We start from the raw sequence: 24,760 nt of genomic DNA, 5'->3' as shown, positions 1-24,760 counted from the left end.
TTTGCCAGACTGCTTTTCCAGTTTTCCTAGAAGTTTTTTAATCAAATAAGGAGTTTTTTCCCTAGGTAACTTGTTTTCCGTTTTGTCACATACTAGCTCATTGAGTTACATTATTTCTGATTCTCTTTTGTTTAGTCCATTTAATTAAACTAGCCCTTTATTTATAAACATAACAGATTAAGATTGCTGCTTTATAATATGGTTCTAGGTTTATGAGTGCTATTTCCCTTTATCTCTACTTCTTTTCATATCTCCCTTGATAATCTAGGTCTTTTGTCTTTCCAAATGAATTATTATTTTATCAAGTTCTATAAAGTCTCCCTTTAGTAATTTGATTGGTATAGAATTAAAAGTGCAAGTTAATTTTGAAAGTATTGTCATTTTTATTATATTGGCACAGATTTGCACAGTCTGAATACTCCTCTAGCTATTTAAGTTGTTCTTTATTTAAGGAGCACTTTGTAATTGAATCTACATAAGTCTTTTGTGTGCTTTGGTAGGTTGATTCCAAGATGTTTCATACATTTTATAGTTCTTTTCCTTTTCTATTTTTGCTTCATGGGTTTTGTAATTGTTATATAGAAATGCTATTAATATTTGGAGATTTATTTCGTACCCTGAAACTTTGCTGAAGCTATTGTTTTAATTTGTATTTTGAGATTCCCTAGGATAAAAGGGACAAGTTTTTAACCTATATTTTGTATCTCAATTCAGCATTCTGCTGTTTGTTGAACTGTGGAAATAAATTGAATCCACACACTTTAAAGACTCAGAATGTTTTCCAAGCACTTGAAGTGATAAAATTCAAACTAAAAATACTTTTCTATTTCATTTACCTCTAATATGTTTCAAGAAAATGGATATGCTTCTACTGATGTTACTTTTAAATATATACAATAATATTCTGTAAAAAGAATTTTATGTAAAAACAATTTAATCAAATTGCTTGCATTAAAATCAGGAAACAAAGTTTTTCAACAATAACTCTGACCTTTAATCAGAACTCTTCATGTTTTCTAAAACACAGCAAATGATTTTATCAAATATGCTAATATAGTTATCACATTATCAAATCGGTTATTGATTAAATCTTAGTTATGCCAATCACCAGATTAGGAAAATACTTGAAGCCCTTATTTTTGTTATTGTTATTATTTACATTCATAAAATATAAGAAAATGAGATGATGAAAATATTAATGATATTTATAGTACAAGTATAATCAATTACTCAACAAGTAGAAACAGGATGGAAGTTTAAAAATCCTACAGTGAAAATTATATATTCTTTAAAAAATAAAATATGGATACTGTTTTAGTGCACTGCTTAGTCTGGTAAAAGAACAGACGTACTCTGTTTGCATGACAGAGTTGAATGGTTTGTGATTGCAACTAATGTGAATAATTTTTAATATGAATGAAACAATGAGTTAATGGAAGTGAGTTTTCAAGTGGAATTTTCAAAAACTAATTGCAGATATGATTATTGATTTTTTTTCATCGCTACTATTATCCCTCTTAACTATACACCTTCCCCTTCCATTATTTGGGTTTTCAATAACCTATTTATATTTCCCAGATGTTATCTTGAGATATAGGTTGACCTTAGGATTCAAAATTTCTATTTTTAAATTGCATGTTGCAATTTTAAATATTTGATAGAATCCTATGAGTTTTTTGTACTTTTTTTCCTAATTATATGTAAAGAAAAATTTCTACATTCAACATTCATTTTTGTAAGATTTTGAATTCCAAATCTTTTTCTTTCTTGTCTCTGCTCCTCCCTTCCCAAGATAGCAAGCAGTCTGATAAAGGTTCTACATGTGCAATCATATTAAAATATATCTCCATATTAGTTATATTGTGAAAGACAAATCAGAACAAAAGGGAAAAACTGCGAGAAACAAAAAACAAATAAAAAAGGTGAAAATAATGTTTTGATCTGCATTCAGATTCCATAGATCTCCTCCAGATGTGAATGGCATTTTCCATCATGAGTCTTTTGGAATTGTCTTGAATCACTGTATTTCTGAGAAGAAATAATATAGTTGATCATCACATAATGTTGCTATTATCATATACAATGTTCTCTTAGTTCTGCTCATTTTACTTATCATCAGTACATATAAGTCTTTCCAGGTTCTTCTGAAATTTTCCTGCTCATCATTTCTTAGAGAACAATAGTATTCCATTACGTTAATACACTACAACTTGTTCAGTTAGTTCCCAATTGATGGTTCTCTCTTCAATTTCCAATTCTTTACTACCACAAAAAGAGTTACTACAAACATTTTTGTACATGCAGGTCCTCTCCCCCTTTTTTATGATCTTTTTGGGATACAGATCTTGTAGTGGTATTACTGGATCAAAGGCCTGCTCTTTGGACAAAAGAACTATGATTTTGCTATAGTTCAAACTTTAGCATTATGCTATTATTGATTGAGGGAATTGGAGATGATAAGACTTTTTTAAGCCATGCTATCTCCATATATTTGAAGGACTGTCACATGGAATAGAAATTATTAGGCATTTTTCTCTTGGATCCAGAAAACAAAACTAGGGGTAGTGGGTAAAAGTTACAGAAAAGAAGGTACATTTGAGCTATATTTAAAACTCTCTAAAAACAGCTCTTCAAAGAGGATTTCCCATTACATCCCATCCCATCTTTTACTTGAAGATGAAATAGAAGCTGTATAAATACACACGTGGACATTGTTGTAATGGGTATTTCTGCTTCAGGCATTGTTTGTTCTAATTCTGTAAGGGTTAAATTCTAATTCTGTAGAGTGCTCCTCTGTGAGCAAAATACTTCTACTAATACAGATTGGTAACAGTCTACAATTTCTAATCTTAACACTTTTGCCTATGGCACTGATATGTTAAGTGACTTGCAGAGTTACCATTACTATGTATTTATATTAATGTGTGGCACTGAAATCAACTCATTGACTTAAAAATCTGTTTCCTCTCTGCTATACCACGCTACTCTCTGTTTGGTTATATTATTGTTAAAATAGGCTCCTGTACTTAGTCATCTATGAACTTAGTCACCATTTATAAAATGTAATTCATGGGAAATATTTTTCAATTTATAAGGTGATAAAAATAAATTCCTGGAATACAATCCTTAGCAAATCAGGGATCACCTGCATGATGCATGATATTAATCTCTAAGGATCTAGAAGTATTTCAGTATTATGTCATATCTCACATTTATACAAGATAAGTAAAAGTAAGATATTATATCAATTTTATATATGGAACCATCAAGATACAATCAGGTCAATTAATTGTTTAATGTTTCCAATATAGTCAGTCAAATCCAAGCATGCATGTGACTATTATTTATAAGATAGTAAGGCTACAAAGACAAAAACAAGACAAAACCCAGACTCTGCTTTCAAAGAGCTAATAAGAAGTGTTGCTTTGGCTTTTTGAAGTCAGATATGTGTGTCAAAAGTGAAAACACTTTGAAAATTGAGTCTAAAAAGTGATGTCATACTGAAGGTTTGACTTCAAGCAAATTCACATAAACTCCTGAAGGAATATTCAACAGCCTGCTTATTTTAAGGTGCAAAAGCATTCAATAAACATTTAGCAGATGTCTACTAAACTGCTATGCAACAACTATTATGATAAATCCTTGAGAAATTTCATTATCAACATAAGGCAAATAAAATCTTCTCTAACTCAGATGTAACTCTTGATAAGTATTTATCCCTTCATATCTGTAATAATACCAAGGAACTGAATTTATATTGGAAGATATGTCACAAATCATTCAACAGTACTGTTACGGAAGGAATCTAAAAAATAAACCACACACAAAAAAAAAATAAAATTTAAATCAGATACTTAGCTATTTTTTGGAAATTGTACTTAAAATGATTTCTGTAAAAATGCATTCTATAAGTTCTTTGTATTTTCAGAACCTAGAATAATACCTTCCTTAGAGTAAATGCTAAATAAATGTTTGTTTGTAATGGGCTGAGGCTTGAGTTGATGCACTGAGGTCCCAAGCACCTTATGAGGCTAAATAGTAATTGGATCATACTCTATTAATATATAAGCTTGGAGAAAGAATGGCCCCCACCTACTCTTTGTGCAAGTCCTGATGTGTTGTTTAGGAAATGACGATTCTGATGGGTGGAGGCAGGGGAGTGAAAAAGGAAGGGGAGTAGAGCTCAGCCCTCATTTGCTCTGCTAGCTGTTTTGTCATTGCAACGACTTTTCTGTTTGTTTTCTCTTCTTCTTTTTGCTTTTTTGCTTTTTGCTGTGGCAGTTGGGGTTAAGTGACTTGCCCATGGTCATACAACCAGGAATTGTTAAGTGTCTGAGGCTGGATTTGAACTCAGATCCTCCTGACTTCAGGGCAGGTGCTCTACCCCCTGAGCCATCTCCTCCCCTTGTCAAAAATCAAGAAGTTAATAGTATAAAGAGCTAGATTTAGAAGCTCTCTAGGGTTACCTGTGGCGTTTGTTTCTCTTCTTCTTTTTTTGCTTTTTGCTGACTTTTGAGCAAAAGCAAAAAGAAGAAGAGAAACAAACAGAAAGGTCGTGGCAATGGCAATGCAAATTTGTTGAATTTAAACCATAAAGTAATTTATCTTAAAAATGATAGAGCTTCAAGACATTTCCATAACATACAAATTATAACTTCAAATTACATACTGAAACAATATATTAACTCAATCCTTGAAAAAGGATTTTATATATAGCAGTAGGCAATCAGGTCCAATCTTTCAAATTTAAATTTCCCAAAGGTTTTTCTACTTATTATTTAGAAAGACTAAAGAGAACAATCTTACAATTCAGTAGTAGTCAATAGTCTAAAAGATTATGTTCAACAATCTAGGTGTTGCTTATTTTTGCTTTCCCATTGGTGAATTTGTGTCTTTACGGGGGGAAAAAAATTAAACTGCCAAAGAGAGGAAAAAACATCACTTAAATCCATCTACACAGATGTAAACTCACTTTTCTTTTGAAAAATATCATTAAGTTAAAATATCTCTGAATTTATAGAAGCTTTAGGGGAATAATGCAGAAGTGGGAAGAAAAACAGTTTGGAAATAAATCAACAAGGAAACATAACATAAGAGAAATTTTTGAGCAGAAGATTTTGGAGATATCTATATTAAGGTTATATACATATAATAATGGGCTTTTGGAAGAACAAACTTATTGAAAATTCCTGATTAGTTATTTAAATTGTGACAAATCACCACAACTTCCCATAGCAACCTGATTTACATGGGGAATCATAAAAAGAGAGCATAGCTTTCCAATGGAAGCTTTATTATTTTGCAATTAAGTGGGCTATGAGGGAAATATTTTGTTGGGAGGTCAAGATATCAAATTATGTTGGTTAAATAAAACTACTTTTTCTACTGACTATCAAGGAAATTAGAGTGTCTAGGGACTTAAGAGTTATGGCAAAAATTGAGCTCATCATCCTGATTAGCTAGCTTAATTTGTAGCTTTACTCTCCCTGCCAATTAAGCTAGATGTTTTTCAAACTTATCCTGGCAATAATCAGCTGGAAGCTAGCTCTGATGTACAAGGAAAGGTCATTTTACAATCCAGTCACTGTTACATTCCCTCTCCCTTCTATTCCTTGTAGGGTAACCTTCCATGAAACAACCTGAGCCTAGAGGCATGAAGTTGTCCACTTCCTAATTGAGTAAAGAGAGAAAGTTGGAAACCTTCTGTCCAATTAAATGAAATCACCCAAAGAAAAGCAATGGTGTGCAGAAGCCATTCTAAAAGCAGAGTAAGAATAAAAACCAAAGCAGATTTCCTCTAGAAATCTGAGACAAAACCCAAGAAAAATGTTCCTGAATTTCAAATATATCTTTGCTGATGGGATAGTAAGATTAACTTCCCTATATTAATAAAAGTTAGCATCAAAAATAGACATTTTAGAGGCTTGTCTTTTCTCTTCTAAAATGAACAAAAAGCACTACCCATGTTCTGTCTTGTCTCTAGTTTTGAGATTTTAGGGGGATATTCAAGAAAGCAAAATATTTTGGATTTGAGCCTAGATCCAGTTCATCAATCTCCTCATAATCCATGACCAAGTTAGATCTCTTATCTAGTCACCTCAGAAACATAAAGTGTATATCATCCCTCACAGTATTCCACTTACATGATCTTATTCTCTGTTCATTCTAACTCACCTTTGCCTTACTGTCCTCATCACAATCCAGGACTTCCTCAAGCCATAAACCCTTTTCTGAATTAACTTTCTCTGCTTTCCCATTTAGAACCATTCAATTCCATTCTTTCCTTTCCTCTCAAATTCTTTGCCTCCTTGTCTCCTGATCTTTGACAAACTCTAACCAAAGATTATTGTCAGTGGCCCTCATTGCAGTAAGGAAATGGTTTTTAATGCTTTTTTAATTCCAAGTCCCACTCCCTTCAGAAGCTATTTTAAACTCTATCTTTTTTCCCTAAACCTCCTACTCCCCTTTCTTCTCAGCTAAGGACTCATCTAATATTTTGTCTAGAAAATAGAGGCCACCTCCCATGAGCTCCATCTTTCCCACTTTTTGACATCTCAAAAATCCCATGATATCATTCCCCATTATCTTTTTCTTTTACTCCAGGCTCTTCTTCAAGAAAGGCATCTCTTCATTTAGCCTTGATACCATCCCTCTTCCATTTTTTTTGCAGCAAATTGCCTCTTCAATCATTCCCCTCCTCTGATCTTCAGTGTCTATCATTCTACTCATTCCTTCCCTATTGATGACAAATATGTTCAAAGCTTCATTATTTGGTGTGTGTGGGGAAACTTTACCAGATTCTCCTATCCCCTTATGTTCTTTTATCTCTTTTCCTTTCTGCAGACAAACTCCTATAAATATCTGCCTACCTTCATTGCCTTTATTTCCTTTCCTTTTATTTACTTCTTAAAGTGATATGAATAACTTGACTATTCAAAAGTAATTGCTGTCTTTAAAATTACCAATGATGTCCTCATTGCCAAATTTGACAATATATTTTCAATCCTTATTCTTCCTTCAGTTTCTTATTCTGAACCTACTAGGGAAGGAGGGAAATACTATTCCATTGTGCCTCCCTCCCACAACTCCATTTCCATCAGTTACCTCTCCTGAACCTGCTCCTGAGAGAGTACTTACCACTTTTCTCTAGCCTACAGCGATGAACAAAATCTCACCCCACCAAATTCTTCCCCAACACATTGAGTCTGAACCCCAACTTGTCATTACTGATACACTTGATTTCTGTTCCACTATCTTGCTCTCTCATTCCCATCTCCCTCAACCTAACTCCTCCTAAATTCCATTCTAAAGCCAACTCTTTGCAATGCCTTCTCTATGGGTAACAAATCTGCTTCCATCTTAAATTTTTCCCTTCCCCATTCCTTCCATCTTGCATTCACTAAGACCTGACAACTTTTCTAATGATATAGTTTTCCTGATCATCTTTTCTGTACTTTTATTCATAACCCCTGACTCACTGGTCAAAGTGGGAGCTGGACTATTTCTTTCCCCATAACCACTTCCAGGATCTCCAACTCTCTTTATCACTCAGTAACTCTCCTTCTTTAAAGTTCGTTCAATCCATATTTACTACCCAAATATGGTAGTTGGCCTAAACAAATTTAGTACCTTGTTCACAGACTTTCTTTCTTGTCTAACGCCTACTGTCAAACTTACAAACTTTGAAATACGTACTGCTATTCCTTCAAACATTCTAACCTTCCAGTTCTTCAATTTACTCATTTCCCTTTACCTATGCTACTTTATCTCGCTACTTGAAAAGACAGTTATACCCTAAATCTTGCCATCAAACAAAAGTGTTCCACTTTCATATTCATAAACTCTGAAATTCTCTTATCTAATCATAAATGGTTGTCAGCCCATTTTTCTTTCCACTTTGCACCTTTCAAACTTATCAGTCAGTCAGTGAAATAAATATTTATCAAGTCACTATTCTGTTCCAAGACTGTATTAAGCACAATATAGAAAATACAAAAAAGATGCAAAAGTCAGTACTTTCCCTCTAGAAGCTCACAATCTAATGGGGAAGACACAAGCAAAGAAGCTATATTCAGGGTGGAAAAATGGGAAAAATCAATAGGATTTTAGCTGCAGCTTGCAAGAGGCCAAGAACATCAGGAGGTGGAAATGAGGAGAGATTGCATTATAGACATGGAAGATAGTCAGGAAAATGTTTAGAGCTGAGATATGGAATGGTTTTCTGTGAGGAATATAAAAGAGGCCAGTATAACTGGGTCACAGAATACAATTGAGGATGGGGAGAAGTAGATTGTAAGAATACTATTAAATGGGAAGAGAAGGATTTTATGAAGAGTTTTCAATGCTAAACAAAAGATTTTGTAATTTGATCTTGTAGGTAGTTGAGAGCACTGAGATTTATTGAGTAAGAAGTAGATGTGGTTGGATCTGTACTTTAGAAAAACCACTCTGGTAGCTGAATGGAGGATGGAAGGGAGTGGGAAGAGACTTAAGTCTTTCCAGTACTTTATATCATACTTCCTCTCACAAATTATGCAATTTAGTGACAGTGACCTTCTCACTTTTTCTTCACATTCCTTCTACCTTTCAGCTCCAGGTATTTTCACTGGTTGTTTCCTGTGCCTGAAATGCTTCTCCTACTCATTTTTGTTCCCTAGTGTCTCTGACTTTCTGAAAGTCTCAGCTAACATCCCACCTTCAAAAGGAAGCTTTTCCAACTGCTCTTAATTCTAATACCTTGCTTTTATTAATCATTTATTATTTATCTTGTATATAGCTTATTTGTATATATATGTTTGCATGTTGTTTCCTCTATTAGATCATTAGTACCTTGAGAGCAAGTACTGGTCTCTTCCCCCTACCCCCACCTTTCTCTGTATTTCCAGCTCTTTTCATAGTACATAGAACACAATAAGTGTTCTTTCATTCCCAAAGCCATCAAAATGATTTTCCTTAAACACAGCTTGACCAAATCACTCTCTTTCATATAACACTAATATTCTAATATCCTAGTGGTTTAAGACCTCTGGAGATAAACTCCCTGGTTTGTTTTTAAGTCCCCCAGAATCTGGTTCCATCTTTTATTGTACATTATCCCCTTTTCCCCCTTCTGCAGTCTAGCCAAATATATTTTTTCTGCTCCTCATATGACATGATGTCTCATTTTGGGGACTGATACTACCTATCTTCCCTGCTTGGTATGTAATCTCTCTTCACCTGACTGCTGAAATTCTTTACCTTCTTTAAGACTAAGGTCAAATATCACTCCTAAATTAAGCCTTTCATGATCCCCCAGCTGGATCCAAACTAGCCTTGTATTTGTTTTGTACTATGTATGCATGTGTGTGTGTGTGTGTGTGCGTGTGTGTGTCTATGAAAATGTTATCCTTTGAGATACTTTGGGAATGGATCTGTTTCTTTTTCATCTTTGTATCACTAGGGTTGAGCATAGAGCCTGGCACAAGTGAGTACTTAATAAATGTTAATCAACTAATGATAATAAACATAGGCACATGGAATCAAAGAACTAGTGTAACTTAGAGGTCAGCTAGTAAACATTTTTCACATAAGAAAACCTTGGCCCAAAGCAGTTGTGACTTGTCCAAAATATTAAGTGACATGGATATGATTTGAACCTATATTCATCAAATCCACTGCTTTTCTCACTGTCACTCTGCCTGCAAGGTCTTATGAATCCAAATTCAAGATTCTTTCCACTGAACACTGATCCATTACTGACCTTACACTGTTTAACATCCACTTTATAGACACACTTTAGTTCTTCTATGACAAATGCAATGTAGGAGTTTTTGGCTTCATTTTTGGCAAAATATGATATAGCCCATTAAATCTATACGGTGACCCATACATCTGAAGTCAAACAACCTGATTTAAATTCTAGTTCTAGTTTAAAAAAAAGAATGACAAAAATAATGATAAAATTCATCTAGAGAAACAGAAGGTCAAGTACAGCAAGGGATGCTGGGAAAATTGGAAAACCATATGGCAGAAACTAAGCATTAACCAACACCTAACACCTACACCAAAATAAAGTCGAAATGAGTTCATGATTTAAACATAAAGGGGGATACTATATGCAAATTAGGAGAATAAGGGATAGTTTACCTCTCAGATCTGTGGAGAAGGAAGAAAAATATAACCAAAGAAGAATGAGAGAACATTATGAAATGCAAATTGAATAATTTTGATTATATTATATTAAAAAATTTTGTAGAAACAAAGCCGATGCAATCAAGATTAAAAGGGAAGCAGGAAAAAAAATGTTCTATATCCCAGTGTTCTGATAAAGGCCTTATTTCTAAAATATATAGAGAATGACTCAAATTTATAAGAATACAAGCCATTTTGCAATTGAAAATGGTCAAAAGATATGAACAATTTTCAGATGAAGAAATTAAAACCATTTCTAAGTCATATGAAAAAATGCTCTAAATAACTATTGATCAGAGAAATACAAATTAAGACTAAGGTACCACTGCACACCTCTCAGATTGGCTAAGACGACAGGAAAAGATAATGACAAATGTTGGAGGGGAAGTGGGAAAACTGGGACACTAATACAACGTTGGTGGCATTGGGAACTGATTCAACCATTCTGAAGAGCAATTTGGAACTATGCCCAAAGGGAATAAAACTGTACATAACCTGTGATCCAGCAGTGTCAACTGGGTCTATATCTCAAATAAATCATAATAATCATAATCCCACAAATAATCATAATAAATCATAATCCCACATATGCAAAAATGTTTGTAACAGCTCTTTTTTGCAATGGCAAAGAATTGGAAAATAAGTGACAGAGAAGATCACAGAAGACCATAACTTTTTTTTCTACATGGAATTTTAAAGGTTTTATAGGTACAAAATCAATGGAATTGATATTAGAAGAGAAACAGTTAATACATGTGGTGGAGTGAATAAAAATCAAGTTTTTCTGATGAAAATCTTATACAATATATGAAGAATGATTCAAATATTTTAATAACAAGAACTATCTAATAGATAGGTAAGTGGTTAAATAACATGAGCAAGTAGTTTTCATTTGAAGGAGTATGAGCTATCCACAGCAAAATAGAAAAAAAATGTACAAATCACTTAGTAAGTAGAGACATATAAATAAAAGTTACTCTGAGGTTTTATTTACCTCAAATTTCAAGACAAAATGGAAAATGAGTTTTTGTAGGTACTGTAGGAAAACAGGCATACTAATGTTCTAGTGGTAGAGATGTGAATTGATTCAATCCTTCTGGAAAGCAATAAAAAGTGTTTTCCCAGTCACTAAAATGTACATATACCCTTTGATCTGGTAGACCTATATGTCAAAAAGATGAAAGAGGAAAAGGATCTGTATATATTTGTGTAGTAGCTCTTTTGTTATTGCAAACAACTATTAAGTCAGGAAGTACCTATCTACTGAGAACTGGCTGAACAAATTATTATATAAGAATATAATGTACTCTACATATAAATTAAATAAAGTGACAATAAACAGTCTTGTATTCCTTTCCCAATCTTAGGCAGCATATATGTTGCTCAGGAAACAAGATGATCTTGTATTCTCCTCTCTTTGAGGACTTACCACATTTTGCTGTGATTCACATAGTCAAGTCCTTTAATGTGGCCAATGAAGCAAAAATAGCTATTTTTCTGGATCTCCCTTGTTTTCTCCATAATCCAGCAAATGTGGGCAATTTGGTCTCTAGTTCTTCTGCCTCTTCAAAAACCAATCTTGCTCTTCTCTTAAATATACATTCACATATAACTCAAGTCTAGCTTGCAGAGCTTAAGCACAACATTGCTGGCATATGAAATGAGCATAATTGTTCCTTAATTTGAACATTCCTTGGCATTGCCCTTCTTTAGGATTTTTTTCCAACCCAGCAGTCACTGCTGAGTTTTCCAAATTTGTTGGTCTATTCAGGGCAGCACATTAACAGCATCACATTTTAGTCTTTTAATTAGCTCAGCTTGAATTCTATCACCCCCACTAGCATCACTGTTAGCAATGCTTCCTAAGGTTCTCTAGACTTCATTGTCCAGGATGTATAGCTCTAGATCAGTAGTCATATCACTATGGCTATCTTGATATTAAAATCTTTCTTGTACAGTTATATGCATTCTTGCTAGCTCTTCTTAATGTCTTTTCCAGATGTTACAGCATGACAATCTGGATTGGCAGACATTTAAATAAGTAAGTAGGTTAAGAGTCATCTCATCTTCTCCCCATTACTTCCTCATTGTGAGATCAGAAGTATTACTCAGATGGAAAGATTGGACTACAGAGGTATAGTAAACTAGCGCTCACCTCAGAAATTAATTTGAATTTAAGTTAAGTGGATGGTGGTTGAAGTTATAAAGATACAAGAGTATAAAAATTCATTTCATAATAGAATTGAGTTTAGGAGTGGAGGTACTCACAACACAAAAGCTTGGCCTTTAGGCAAGTTTCTCTGGAATATAAAGGTTGAAGTTAGAAAAGTAAGGAGTTTGGAAAGTATTAAACCCATGTTAGCTTAAGTTCAAAATAGAATTAAAATCCATTTTACATTTGAAATACTAAAGAATTATGACCAATGCAATGATGAAATTCCAGAATTGATGATGAATGATGTTTTCTATCTTTTAGTAGAGATGAGAGAAGCAGAATAAGACATACATTTTTAAAGATGGATAATTTGGGAATTTGTTTTACTTGACTATGCATATGGTTTTTATTTTTTATATCAAATTGTAAAGGAAGTTGGGGAGAGCAGAAGCCTATCAAAAGGCTGTCAAAAAAAAAGCATCATTACAGTATTTTTAAATGCAGAGAACAGAAGGAAAACTAGAAGAAAATACAAACAAGCAAGATAGTTTGAAAATCATGTCTTGAATTTATTATATACTTAAAAGAAAAAGCAAATTATATGTAATATTCAGTTTCATATGCAATCAATCCTCTTTTCTGTTCCATTTTGTATTTTAAAAATGCTCAGTTTTTTTGGTGTTTGTTAGATTCAGCATTTTAAAAATAAATTTAAAATGTTAAAAAAAATTGTTATAAAGAATCAGATTTATTTGTATTGGAAAGGACTTTGAGTCATCTAGTCTCATCCCTTCATTTAAAATTTAGCAGACTCGGGGCTAGAGAGATTAAATGATTTTCCGAAAAGCAGGCAGATAATAAATATCAGAGCCAGGATATGAATAAATGTTCAGAGGCTATAGATCCAAGTAATCAGTTGTTAAATAAGTAATTATTTAATGTTAGAGTCAGGTACTATGCTAAGTCCTGAGGATACCAAAGCAAAAGTAAGATAGTCTTTGCTCTTACAGAACTTACATTCTAATACAGGATACAACATATGCATATATGCATAAGTATATCCATAACATCTATGAAATAAATACAGAGTATTTTGGGAATGAACTAGCACTTGATTAGGAAAGGCTACAATAGAAAGTACCATTTAAACTTAATCTTGAAGGAAATCAGTAGTTCTAAGAGTGAGAGCTGAGAAGGGAAAGCACATAGTAATCATGTTATGCAAAGTTATGGAGAGAGAAGACATGCATTATTCAGAGGACGGATTAGTTAAGTATAGTAAGATCATGAAGATGTTCCACAATGTGGAACAAACCCAGAAAGGTAGGAATGAGCCAGGTTATGATGAGATTTAAATGACAAATTGAGGAACTGATATTTAATTCTAGAAATAATAGAGAGGCCTTTTGTTGAATAGGGGAAAGAAAAAGTGCATGACATCACTGGATTTTAGGAATATCACTTTGGCAGCAGTGTGAAGAAGGGATTAGAATGGGAAGAAATCAGAGACAAGGAGAACCATTAGCAGGTTACTGCTTTAACTTCCTATGAGAAACAAAGAGCTTTTGAAGTCTTTCCACTGTACTCCACATATGTGAACTTGGGAAAGTTTCATAACTTTTGAGGGATTTAGTTTTCTCATTTATTAAATTTGGAGATTAGACTAGAAACTTAATCTTATGATTTTCTACTAAGATACTGAAAAGTATACCAAATAATATATATCAAGAGAAAAATTAAGATGAAAAGATGCCAATTTGGATGATAAATTCATGTAGAACCGTAGAATTTTAAGAGATGGAAAGAATCTTGTAGATAATTTAGTATCAATTCCTTATAATATAATTAGAAAATAGAAATCTAGAGAACTAAAGCATCTAATGTTATGGGCCAGAACTCTGACCTTCTTACAAGGTGCTAAGTCAGTGGAATTGATAGAGACAGTGGTTATCTAATTTAGCATGGTTCAGTATGATAGATTTAATCTTACAACAAATAATGGTTTCCTAGAGATATAATGATTGGTTTATATTCAGGGTAGAGCATATAAGCTAGAAGCCTCATCCGGGTAGATTCAGAGATTCACAGAGCCAGAGAAGATAAGCGGATAGAAGGCTGGAGGCTGGAGCACAAGCCCTTGGACTTAAGATTCATTCACTTCATCTCACACCACTTTGGTGTGTGTGGCAGGCTTTCCTCCTTCCCTTCTTCACTGAAACCAAGAATCCAGAAGGCCTCTAGAAAACTAGCCGAGCCCCAAGTGAAGGAGATAGGACTTTGAAGGAGACAATAAAGGATTTGGACTTTAACACCTGGCTGTGCTTGTGGTGATTACTGAACTGAAATGAAGGATGCTCCCAGAGACCCCCAAAGAAACTGAACCAAAGAGAACATTACAATCTAAGATTGAGAAACCTAGGTCTCATGACTTCCTTCTTACTGCTTCACTAAACCATGGTACCTTTCATTTATCTGGTAAAGTACTTGTAAGTGCCTCCTAAATTAGGGCATTTGCCAAAAAAAAATTTTTTTTTAAATAGCCATGCTGAGAAATTTTAAGCTAAGTACTAGAGGCTTAGATATCAGTTTCCAAACTGTTATGTCATTATGAGTACTTTATCAATACTTGTAGAGAAAAAATATTTTTTTTATAGATTGAATTCCAGAACTCCTTAGCATTTCTAGCATAGAACATAGGCTAACCCCTACTTTGAGGATCCCTCAGAAGCCACAAATCTCTGCCCTGATGCCCTGGAATCAGCTGGAAAGGCGGTGGAAATTTCTCTTAGGCCTATTCTAGGATACCAAGAATGCCCTTTACTCTTATGAAATCTATTTTCACTGGCCACAAGCTAGGAGAGATTATTAGGCAGGATTATCAGACATGCCCAAGGTCTGATAGTTTGTGCCTAAGTGACTCCTGAAGATGCCATTAAACCCTCCTATTCTAAAACCTATTCAGAGGAGGGATATTTGACTAGGAAAAGACTGGCAGAGACACTTTACACATAGATCTCTTGTAGGATTTTGAGCTATTCTCTTTATATCAAAGTCCTGCTTTTTACAGGGGATTGTTCTCAGATCCTTGTTAAGAAAGGGTTGGATGTCTCAGTCTGGTGAGATCCTCCTTTCTGAAAATTGCTTTTGTATTAAATATAATTTTAGCTCCCTAAAGTCACCTCCTTCATGGGGATCTTGGGTACTCTCTTTGCTTGGCACCCCACTTTTAATCATCATCCCAACCTTAAGTGGGTCTTTTGTCCTTACATAGATTTTTGTTAAAAGGCTTTTGGTGAAGGTCTCTGGAAACTGAGATCTCTGGATCCCCAGATTCCCCCCCCCGCCGCCACACACACACCCCTTCTCCTTTTAATTATTACTTCTGGGTTTTCTTTACTGACTGAATGCAGGGTCAGATAATGATAATAAGTATAAGAGATAATATAATCTCTATTAAAAGAGATGAAGCCTAACTTTAAAGAAGTCTGCTCTGCATGGTATATTCCATCTTCATGGAAGGTAGAGAACATTGCCCAAGAATGAGGTTTTACCTCTAAGAGCTCTCTTTCTGTAATTCTTCCTGGCTCAACTTTTTGGCCAAACTACAGGCTATAAGATAAGCTTCCTCTAAACATTTTGAAGAGCCTAACAAAAAGAAATGCTTCCAAATGGAGACCCCCTTTTCTGTCCCTAACATCTTAACTTATTAGATTTATTTTCTTCTAAGTTTAGTAAATTCACTTTCAAATTATTAGCACCAAACAGCTATAACTACCAGCTTCATGGATCTGACTCAGAATTCACTGGTAAACTCACTTTAATCAGCTCTTGACCCACCCCTCAAGCTCAGCACTCTCTAAACCATCAGACCCTATAAGGATGACTCAGGTCTATACCCATTCCCAGTAGAAAGAAAGTTCAGAAAATGAGATCATCACCCTATCCCCCAAAAGACTTTGGGCCCTACTTGTTAGGGGTAAACTTAGGCTCCAGCGAGGTACAAAGTGACTTTGTGCTGATCTCTGTTATTGTGCCCTAGTAACCAATTTTGTACACCTCTGGTGTCACCAAACTTTGGTTTCAGTTCATCTCTGTAATATTCCCACCCCACAGACCACTATGTATCTCACTCCCAGCAGCTAGACTATTTAGCAAGTCTCTGTGGATTTGGTCTCTAAAATTTCAGCATCAATCTGATAGATCCCCATTTATTCAGAAACCCCCAACCCAATTTTCAAAAGATTAACAAATTAAAAGAGTTGGGAAATGATGAGATCCCGAATAGTTAGGATGGTTGGCAGAGGGTATTGAGGGAGGAGGAAGAAGCATAAAAAGAACAATATTCCTTTATGTGCATTTAATAAAATGCACACTGACTCAGAGATTGGAATCCTTTTTAGAAAGAAGGAACCACATTGGACCTTTATTATATATATGTAAATTATATAATTATAGAAGTACATAGAAGTAAATACATAAAAATATGTATATATAAATTACATAATTAATATAAATATATATATGTCTAACAAAAATTGTAGACTTACTAAGTGTTTCATAATTAGTGTTCATGTTTACAACACATTTCTTGTATTTTTATAATAGAATATTCCTTGAAGACAGGGATTGGCTTTGGTATTGTTATTATGTTTGTTTGGGCCTAGCTTAGTGTTTTACACATGGTAGAGGTTTTAAAAATAACTATTTGTTGAAATGACTCGAATTTAAAATGTCTTTCTCCAAAAGGCCTTGTAAATTTTGGGAATTCTGCTATTTAAAAGCTTATTGAATTTGATCACAAAGTGTATTAAAAATGAGAATGAGACTTAGGGAATTAATCTGGGATCATCCCTTGAAGACTTAAAAGATAGGAGGAAAAAAGATAGTCTATCTGTAGCAAAATAGAAAGAATAGTTCTTTTTTCCACATCATGATTTTCCACATTGTGGTTTCTATATATTATGGATTGGTTTAAGAAATTAAATAGGAATTGTGGGGAAGTTTTGCAGAAGCCGCAGATGACACAGAGCTTATATCTAAATATTTAATCCAATTTTACAATAAAATACTGTAAACGCCCCATAAAAGAAAAAGAAAAAATTAAAACTTCTTATCTGGTACGAAGAGAGGGCCAAAATATTTTACCTGGATTTTCCAGATCACAGGAGCACTGCATTGCACCCCTAGTCCCTGCAATATGGAAGGGACAACTGTACTGATACGGCAGAATATGTAGGGTATGACAAACTTTTGCAGTACTCTATGGGTGGTCACTACCAGTCATTTCATATTCCAAATGAAATAACTGGACCTATTATTCTTGTGATCACAAATTTTTAATTGAACATAAAATTATCAGAGAAATACATTTTTATTTTAAAACATCGTTTAATGAGAATTCAAAGATATGAAGGAATATTGTGATAAAAAGAAATATTCTTAAAAATCCTAACACTAAGAATAGAATTCAACTTATGGAGAGGAAGAACTATAGATGAGCATGACTATTAATGTTCCAAGTTAATGTGCAAAAGAATATCTGGCAAATGTAATTTATAATTTTAATTTCATAGTTATTATGATGTAAAATAATATGGAACTTTTCTGCCTTAATCGTAATACTTAATCTTTAAAAATGTTCTAAGCAAGCAGAAACATTTCCCATCTTTTACTAAATATATAGGGATTCAAATCAATTTAATTAAATGATATTTACCAGTTGCATATATTTTGAAGATAACTGGGCAAAATACTCCAGGCATAACTTTCTTCAACTATAAAATGAAAGGAATGGACTAGAAGATCCAAAAAGTCCATTTCAGTTCTAAAATTTTATGTATTTAATTATTCCTAACATGGTGTGATGATAAAATTATATATATTTTAAACTCCATTGTAATTCAATAATCATATCTTGAGGATCTCCCAGATACAAAGTGACATGCTAGGAACAGCTGTTCTGTATGATTCTTTGTGAACCTTTGTGGTAGTATAGTAGATGAATTTGAACTTTAAGGCAGGAGTCAGAAAGAACTAAATTTGAATTCCACCTGGGATACTTCTGACTTGTGCTGACCATAGTCTCTTGAGTCATAGTCTTTTTATCTATAAAATAATGTTCATATCACAAAAAGAACTATTATGAGAAACAAATGAGATACTGTATAGAAAGAGTTTTGTAAATCTCAAAGTGCTATTTAAATGTCAACTTTGGACGTTATAACTACTTTAACTACTATGCTTAAGATATATACTTGACAGCAATTTATGCTCTTTACCTGTACAAGATGGTCAACTGCTGCATTATAATTTCCCAGAATCTGTTCAACACCTGCCATCTCCTTCAATACTGGGATACAGTCTTGACTATTTTTACCTTTACTACTCTCAGTACAGTTCAGAGATTCTTCATAGTAGGACAGAGCTTCTTCTGATTTCTTTTGGATCTGGTACAGCCTAAAAAATTCAAAGTAATAAATCATTTATTAAAATGAAAATCACTGAAAAGAATTTTTTGAAAAAAAGGCTGTTTAGTGGTGGGCTAAGTTTTCACAAGTTAATGTGACACTGTGGAAACATTTCCAGAATTACTCATAATGAGAAGCTGTCATGTCAGAATATATTTCTAAATACAGTAACACCATATCCTGCATGGCTATAATAAAGCATTACAAATTCATTTTTCAAAATTTTCAAGGACAATTAGTAACTTTTTTTTTGGCAAAGAATTCGTAAAGGCACAGAATTTATCTTGGTTTATTTGTCCTTATTATAGATCTTTTACTAAAACAGAAAGCTTTAAAATGGGTAATTGAATCATGCATAAAGTAATATAATAAAATAATGAATGTATTGAATTAAAATTTCTGGTTCAATTTAAACACTCAGCATTTATAGTGTGATTATTCTAAAATTTCAAATCAGTTGACCAGTTTTAGTGAAATTTAGTATCTACCTTACTAAAAAGTTTTAAGATAAACTTTTAATTTGTGGCTCAGCTAGCCAACTTGAAATAAAATATTAAATGGAAACACCATTTGTAATCTTACAACTATTTTATTTAAAATTGACGTATTCGAAGCTAGTAATAAGACTAAATAAAGGATATAGTTCAATTGACCACTAGACTTAAAATTATAGAGCTTATTAAGGGATATCCAGACTCTGGATTTCTTATCTTCCATAGCAAACCTGAGAACAAATGTTTAAAATTAGTGTTTTTGACAGTTTTCTAAGGAAGAAAAGGAGTTTTTAATTTGAGGGTCATGAACTTGTTTTACTAAAAAGAAAAATTTAATAATTATAATTCAATACAACTGATTTCCTTTGTAATTCTATGTACTTTATTTTATGTTTTTAGTCAATAAGCATTTGTTAAGCACTTATTACATATTAGGAACTGTGCTAAGCAAAAAGAGGCAAAAAGACAGTTTCCATCCTCAAAAAATTCACAAACTAATGGGGAAGATCATAAACAAGTAAATATACACAAACAAACTATTCACAGTATAAGCAGAAAATAATTAATGGAAGCAAGGTACTAGAATTAAGAGGGATTGGGAAACGTTTCCTGTAAAAAATAGGATTTTTGATGGGGCTTGAAGGAAGCCAGGGAAATCAGGAGAAAGAGATAAAGAGGAATATTCCAGGCCGGGAGAAGAGCCCGAGAAAATTCCCAGAGCTAAGAGATTAAATAGAATAGCAAAGAGGCCAGTATTATTGGATCAAAATATTATTCTTTGAAAGGGGTCCATAGGTTTTTTTTTTTTTACCAGATTGCCAAAGAGGCCCATGAGACAAAAAGATTAAGAATCTCTTGCCTTTGAATCTTTGCACATTTCATTTTAATCTTTTAAGGCTTTTTTTCCCTAGATTTATAATTTTTAGAAGGCATTGTAATGTATTGTGAATTGTGGACTAAAAATTAAGGGCTCAATTCAATTAAACTCACTACATAGTTATTAGATATCAACTGTGTTCAGGGCAGAATGCCAGGTTTTGAAGATACACATTAAAAAATGAAATAGTCACTGCTTTTCCCAAGAAGTTTACCATGAGATATTTATAAGGGGATACCTTAAATGCAGGATAATTAGAGAAAGAAGAAAGCATTAATTTATTGGGAAGCAGACTTGTCAGATATTGTGGCTCAGGACTAAGTCTTGATGTTCTTTAAAATGTGTAGATGAAATGACCAAGATGAGGCTGATGGAAATGAGATCAGAGTACATCTCAGGCACAGAAGATGGCTGGGAAGAGTGTGCAGAGGTGAGAGATGGCATATTCAATTCACTTAGTAATTTGGAGTCTAGCTTGCATAGGTCACAATATGTGAAAGGGTATAGTATAAAATATGATTGCAAAGATAGGCTGGATCTGGGTTATGAAAGATTTTTAATGTTTGGCTAGGAAGTTTCTATTTTATTCATTAAAGTCCTAATAGATAAAACTTCAAGTAATTCATAAAGAAAAAGCATATGATTTCAAAAATGAGTTTTTTGATTTGTAATTTTCCCACATAACTAAGTTGAAAGGAATTGAATTATTCCCTGAATATTTCAGGAAAAGAAAAAAAATTAATTTCCCCTCCTTCTTGTGTCTATATAGATTTTGCAAAGGGAGTAACCACATAAATGAATAGTTCTTTTGTTTCCAATGCTATCTGTATAAGTCACAGAATACTAGTAACACAAATATAAACAACAAAATGATGTTATTTGGGTAATTATACTTTTTTAAAATTAAAGAAATAATAAAAACTCAAATCCTTGAATACAAAAAAAGGGGAGAGGAAACAGTTTTTAAAAGCCATAAAGATACACTATTGGCTGATTTACAGATCAGAATTTCTCCTTTTCTTAAGACAAGAGAACTACAGAGAAGTATAATTATAATTTGGAATACCAGATCACATAGTAGTCAAGTAATGTCCAACCTCATGTTCAAGTAAATTAGTCAATTGATAATTACTAATTGATAAACACCAATAATAATAACTAACTGATAAATGATCAAAGGATATAAACAATTTTAGATAAAGAATTTAAAACATTTATATCATATGAAAAAATGCTCTAAATCATTATTGATCAGAGTAATGCAAATCAAAACATCCTTGAGATATCATTTCACATCTATTAATTGTATAAAGGAGAAAGTGACAAACATTGGAGGGGATGTGAAAAAATTGGGACACTAATTTGTTGGTGGAATTGTAAACTGATCTAAACATTTTGAAGAGCAATCTGGAATTATGTCCAAAGAATTATTAAACTGCCTACACCCTTTGACCCAGTATTACTGGGTCTATATCCAAAGATGATCAGGGGGAAAGGAAAAAAAAATCTACAGATTCTAAAATACTTACATTCTCTTTGTGATGGCAAAGAACTGGAAATTGAGTGGATGCTCATTAATTGGGAAGTGCTTAAACAAATTGTGATATATAATTGTGATAGAATACTACTGTGCTATATAAGAAATGATAAGCCTGATTATCTTAGAAAAACATGGATAGACTTGTACAAATTAATGAAGAGCAAAATGAGTAGAGCCAAGAGACAGTATAAGAGTATATACAGTAACAGCAATACTGTTTTAAAAACAACTTTGAGTCATTTTCATTATAAATATCCAAATTAACTATAAAAGGCATATTAAAGAAGATGCTCTCTATCTTCTGAGAAAGAACTTACAGAAGTATATAAAAAGTGCTTTTACATATCTACACACACACACACACACATATTTGTGTCCAATGATAGCCATCTCTAAAGTGAAGAGAGAGGGAGAAAAGGGGGGGGGGGGGGAAAGCCAAAATTTACATGATAAACTTCTTATATTTTTAAAAAGAACAGCAAGTTGTATATAATAAATTTTCAGTTTCATGTGCAATCATTTTTATTATACTGCTTGTTTTATTCCATAATTTTTTTTAAAGTAAACTACTCTTTAAGTCAAGAATCCCTGGTTTAGTATATAGGAATTCTCTCCATTAATGCAGACAACAACTCACCTATAAATTTAATATATGAAGAATTGTTTCATGCGCAAATAAACTAAGTAAGCTATTTCAACTTTCATGTATCAGAAGTAGTACTTGAACCTAAAGCTTCCTTACTTAAAATCTAGTACATTAACCACTATCCCATGCTTCTTTTCAAGTTAACCCAAATGAGTTATAAATGCATCTGCTAACTTAGAATGGTTCTTCAAACATATGACTCTTCCTTTCACACATATATACATTCTTCCTTTCATACACACACTTACATTAAAGAAAGATACATGTGACCAAACGTTCTTGCACTGGTTCACAAAATATCTATTTTGATGGAGGCATTCTAAGCAAAACTAGTTCCATAATAGATCTACTAGTCATGTTGTATGCTTATACTTTTTGTTTTAAATAAATAATAGGCATTGTAATTTTTTTGAAACCATTAAAAGTACTTTATTGTTACAACATATCACAAAGATCACAACACATTTGGCTTTTTCTCTCAAGAATATACATGTTACAATCTGCTTGATACAGAGATTAGAACAGAAAACTAGGCAAGCCCTCAAAAACTAGATACTATAAGTCTTAGGCAAATGGGATTTGTTAGTTTCTGTGACAATAGGTAGGATGTGATGGATGGCTTCGTTAACTATTCCCTTCTTAATAGTACGAGTAGATGATGTCTAATGACCTCATCTCCAAGCCTGAAGTCAAAAGGACCTACTCTTCTGCTGTAGAGATGCAGCAGTTTTCAGTGGCTCTAGGACTGGCTGTTACCTATTAGATAAAACTACCCAGACTTCTGGCTTTTCTTGCAACCTTCGCCTTGAAGCTATATTGTGCAGCAGAGTGGAATGAGTGCACGACCTGGATTCAAATCCTGCCTTGCTACTTACTAGTTGTAGACCACAGGCAACTCACTTAAATCTCTCTAGATTCTGTATCCTCTTTTGAGAGGTCCCTCTAGTTCTAAGTTCTCATGATCACTTTCTTCAGGTGATAGGACAGAGAGAAAAGAGAATTCCTAGCTGCTCTGTTCTTGTTCTGTGTACATCCATTAGAAGTTCTGGAAGGAGTTTGGTGGGAAGACTGAAACACCTAAAATGAGGGGTTAGGATCCCACATGGACCTTAGGATCCAAGGCTGTTCTTCCTAATAGCTATGGCTAATTGAATTAACTGCTGAGACATGGATCAACTCAATCACAAGCTGGGAGAGATGGCAAAGGTCATTTTATAGCTAGGGAAACTGGGGCTGCAGGAGGTAAGTGATAATCCCAAAAAGTTCATTTTTCTGGAAAAAGACCAAAATACAGCTGCCCCATTCCACTACTGCTATATATACTTATTACAGGAAAAATGTTTAAGAAGGACAAGATCTAGGGATAATTTAGAGGATGATCAAGTTTTTGAAGGACTTTAATCCAAAACATATATGGATTAAAGTGACCACACATGTTTACCCTGAAAAGCAAAAACCTTGGGGGTTGGGGGGGTAGGAAACATGATAAATAACTTGAGGATTATTGTGTGGAACAGTAATAAGACTTGTTCTTGGTCTCAGAGGGTAGAACTGGGGCAAAGAGTTAAAAGGAGACCAATTTAGGCTCCATGTCAGAAAAACTGTTTAAACCTCAGAGCTGACCATTAGTAGAATGAGTTTCCTTGGGAGGTCATGAGTTACCCACCACTAGAGGCCAGATGGCTACTTTAACAAAGTATGTTGAAATAGGGATCCTTTTTTAAGTAAGGGATGAATCAGACAATCACCAAAGGTCTCTTACAATTGGAAAATCCTATGATTCTACGCCTGTCCTACAAAACCAACCAATCATCTGATCCCTTGGCTCAAAGAAAAGTGTCACTTTAAGTACTACATCATACTTCAGTGGTACAGTGAAAACAGCTGCTCTCTGTAGTTAGAGATCTTAGATTCAAATCATCTGCGACTTATCCCTTTAGGCCTCAGTTCCTTCACCTGTGGAATGAAGAAGCTGGATGGGGCAGCCTCAGAAATCCTGTCTGGCTCTAGATCAATGGTTCTTTCACTGAGCAGGAGATGGGGAGGTGGAAGGATTTAGTTCCCAGTTAGTCAGGTAAAGATTCCCTTTGTAGATCAGGGCACAAGCCTCCCCTATAGCCTCCCCTATAGTCTACTCTGCACACCACAAGGCATCCTTGGTTTAAAACCAAACATCCAGGAAATGACCTGTGCTATCTGCTTTATTTCCACAAGAGAGAAACTGGTGTCTTGAGAATCATAGTTGTGGGGATCACAGAATAATGTACTTATGGAGAAAAAGAATCAAATTCATGACTGTGCCAAGGTGATTACAAAGAATAATAATATTTTTTTATCAGAATCCATCTCCAAATCTCTGCTGCCAGACTATCTTATTTACATGCCTGTCTAAAAGGAAAATTCAGGCTCTA

At 33.7% G+C, this 24,760-nt stretch overlaps 1 protein-coding gene across 1 annotated transcript in view; it reads right to left on the bottom strand.

Annotated features, from left to right (window-relative positions):
- Nucleotides 1-24,760, bottom strand: part of TTC23 (tetratricopeptide repeat domain 23) — a 106,701-nt gene that overhangs the window by 36,021 nt on the left and 45,920 nt on the right. The window contains 1 exon segment of the mRNA XM_051981022.1: nt 18,604-18,781. Coding sequence (XP_051836982.1) covers nt 18,604-18,781 — 178 coding nt within the window.

Source organism: Antechinus flavipes, chromosome 2 (assembly GCF_016432865.1).
Source record: "Antechinus flavipes isolate AdamAnt ecotype Samford, QLD, Australia chromosome 2, AdamAnt_v2, whole genome shotgun sequence".
NCBI lineage: Eukaryota > Metazoa > Chordata > Mammalia > Dasyuromorphia > Dasyuridae > Antechinus > Antechinus flavipes.
Note: the sequence above shows the minus strand (reverse complement) of the source record. Positions and strands in the feature narration are given on the sequence as shown.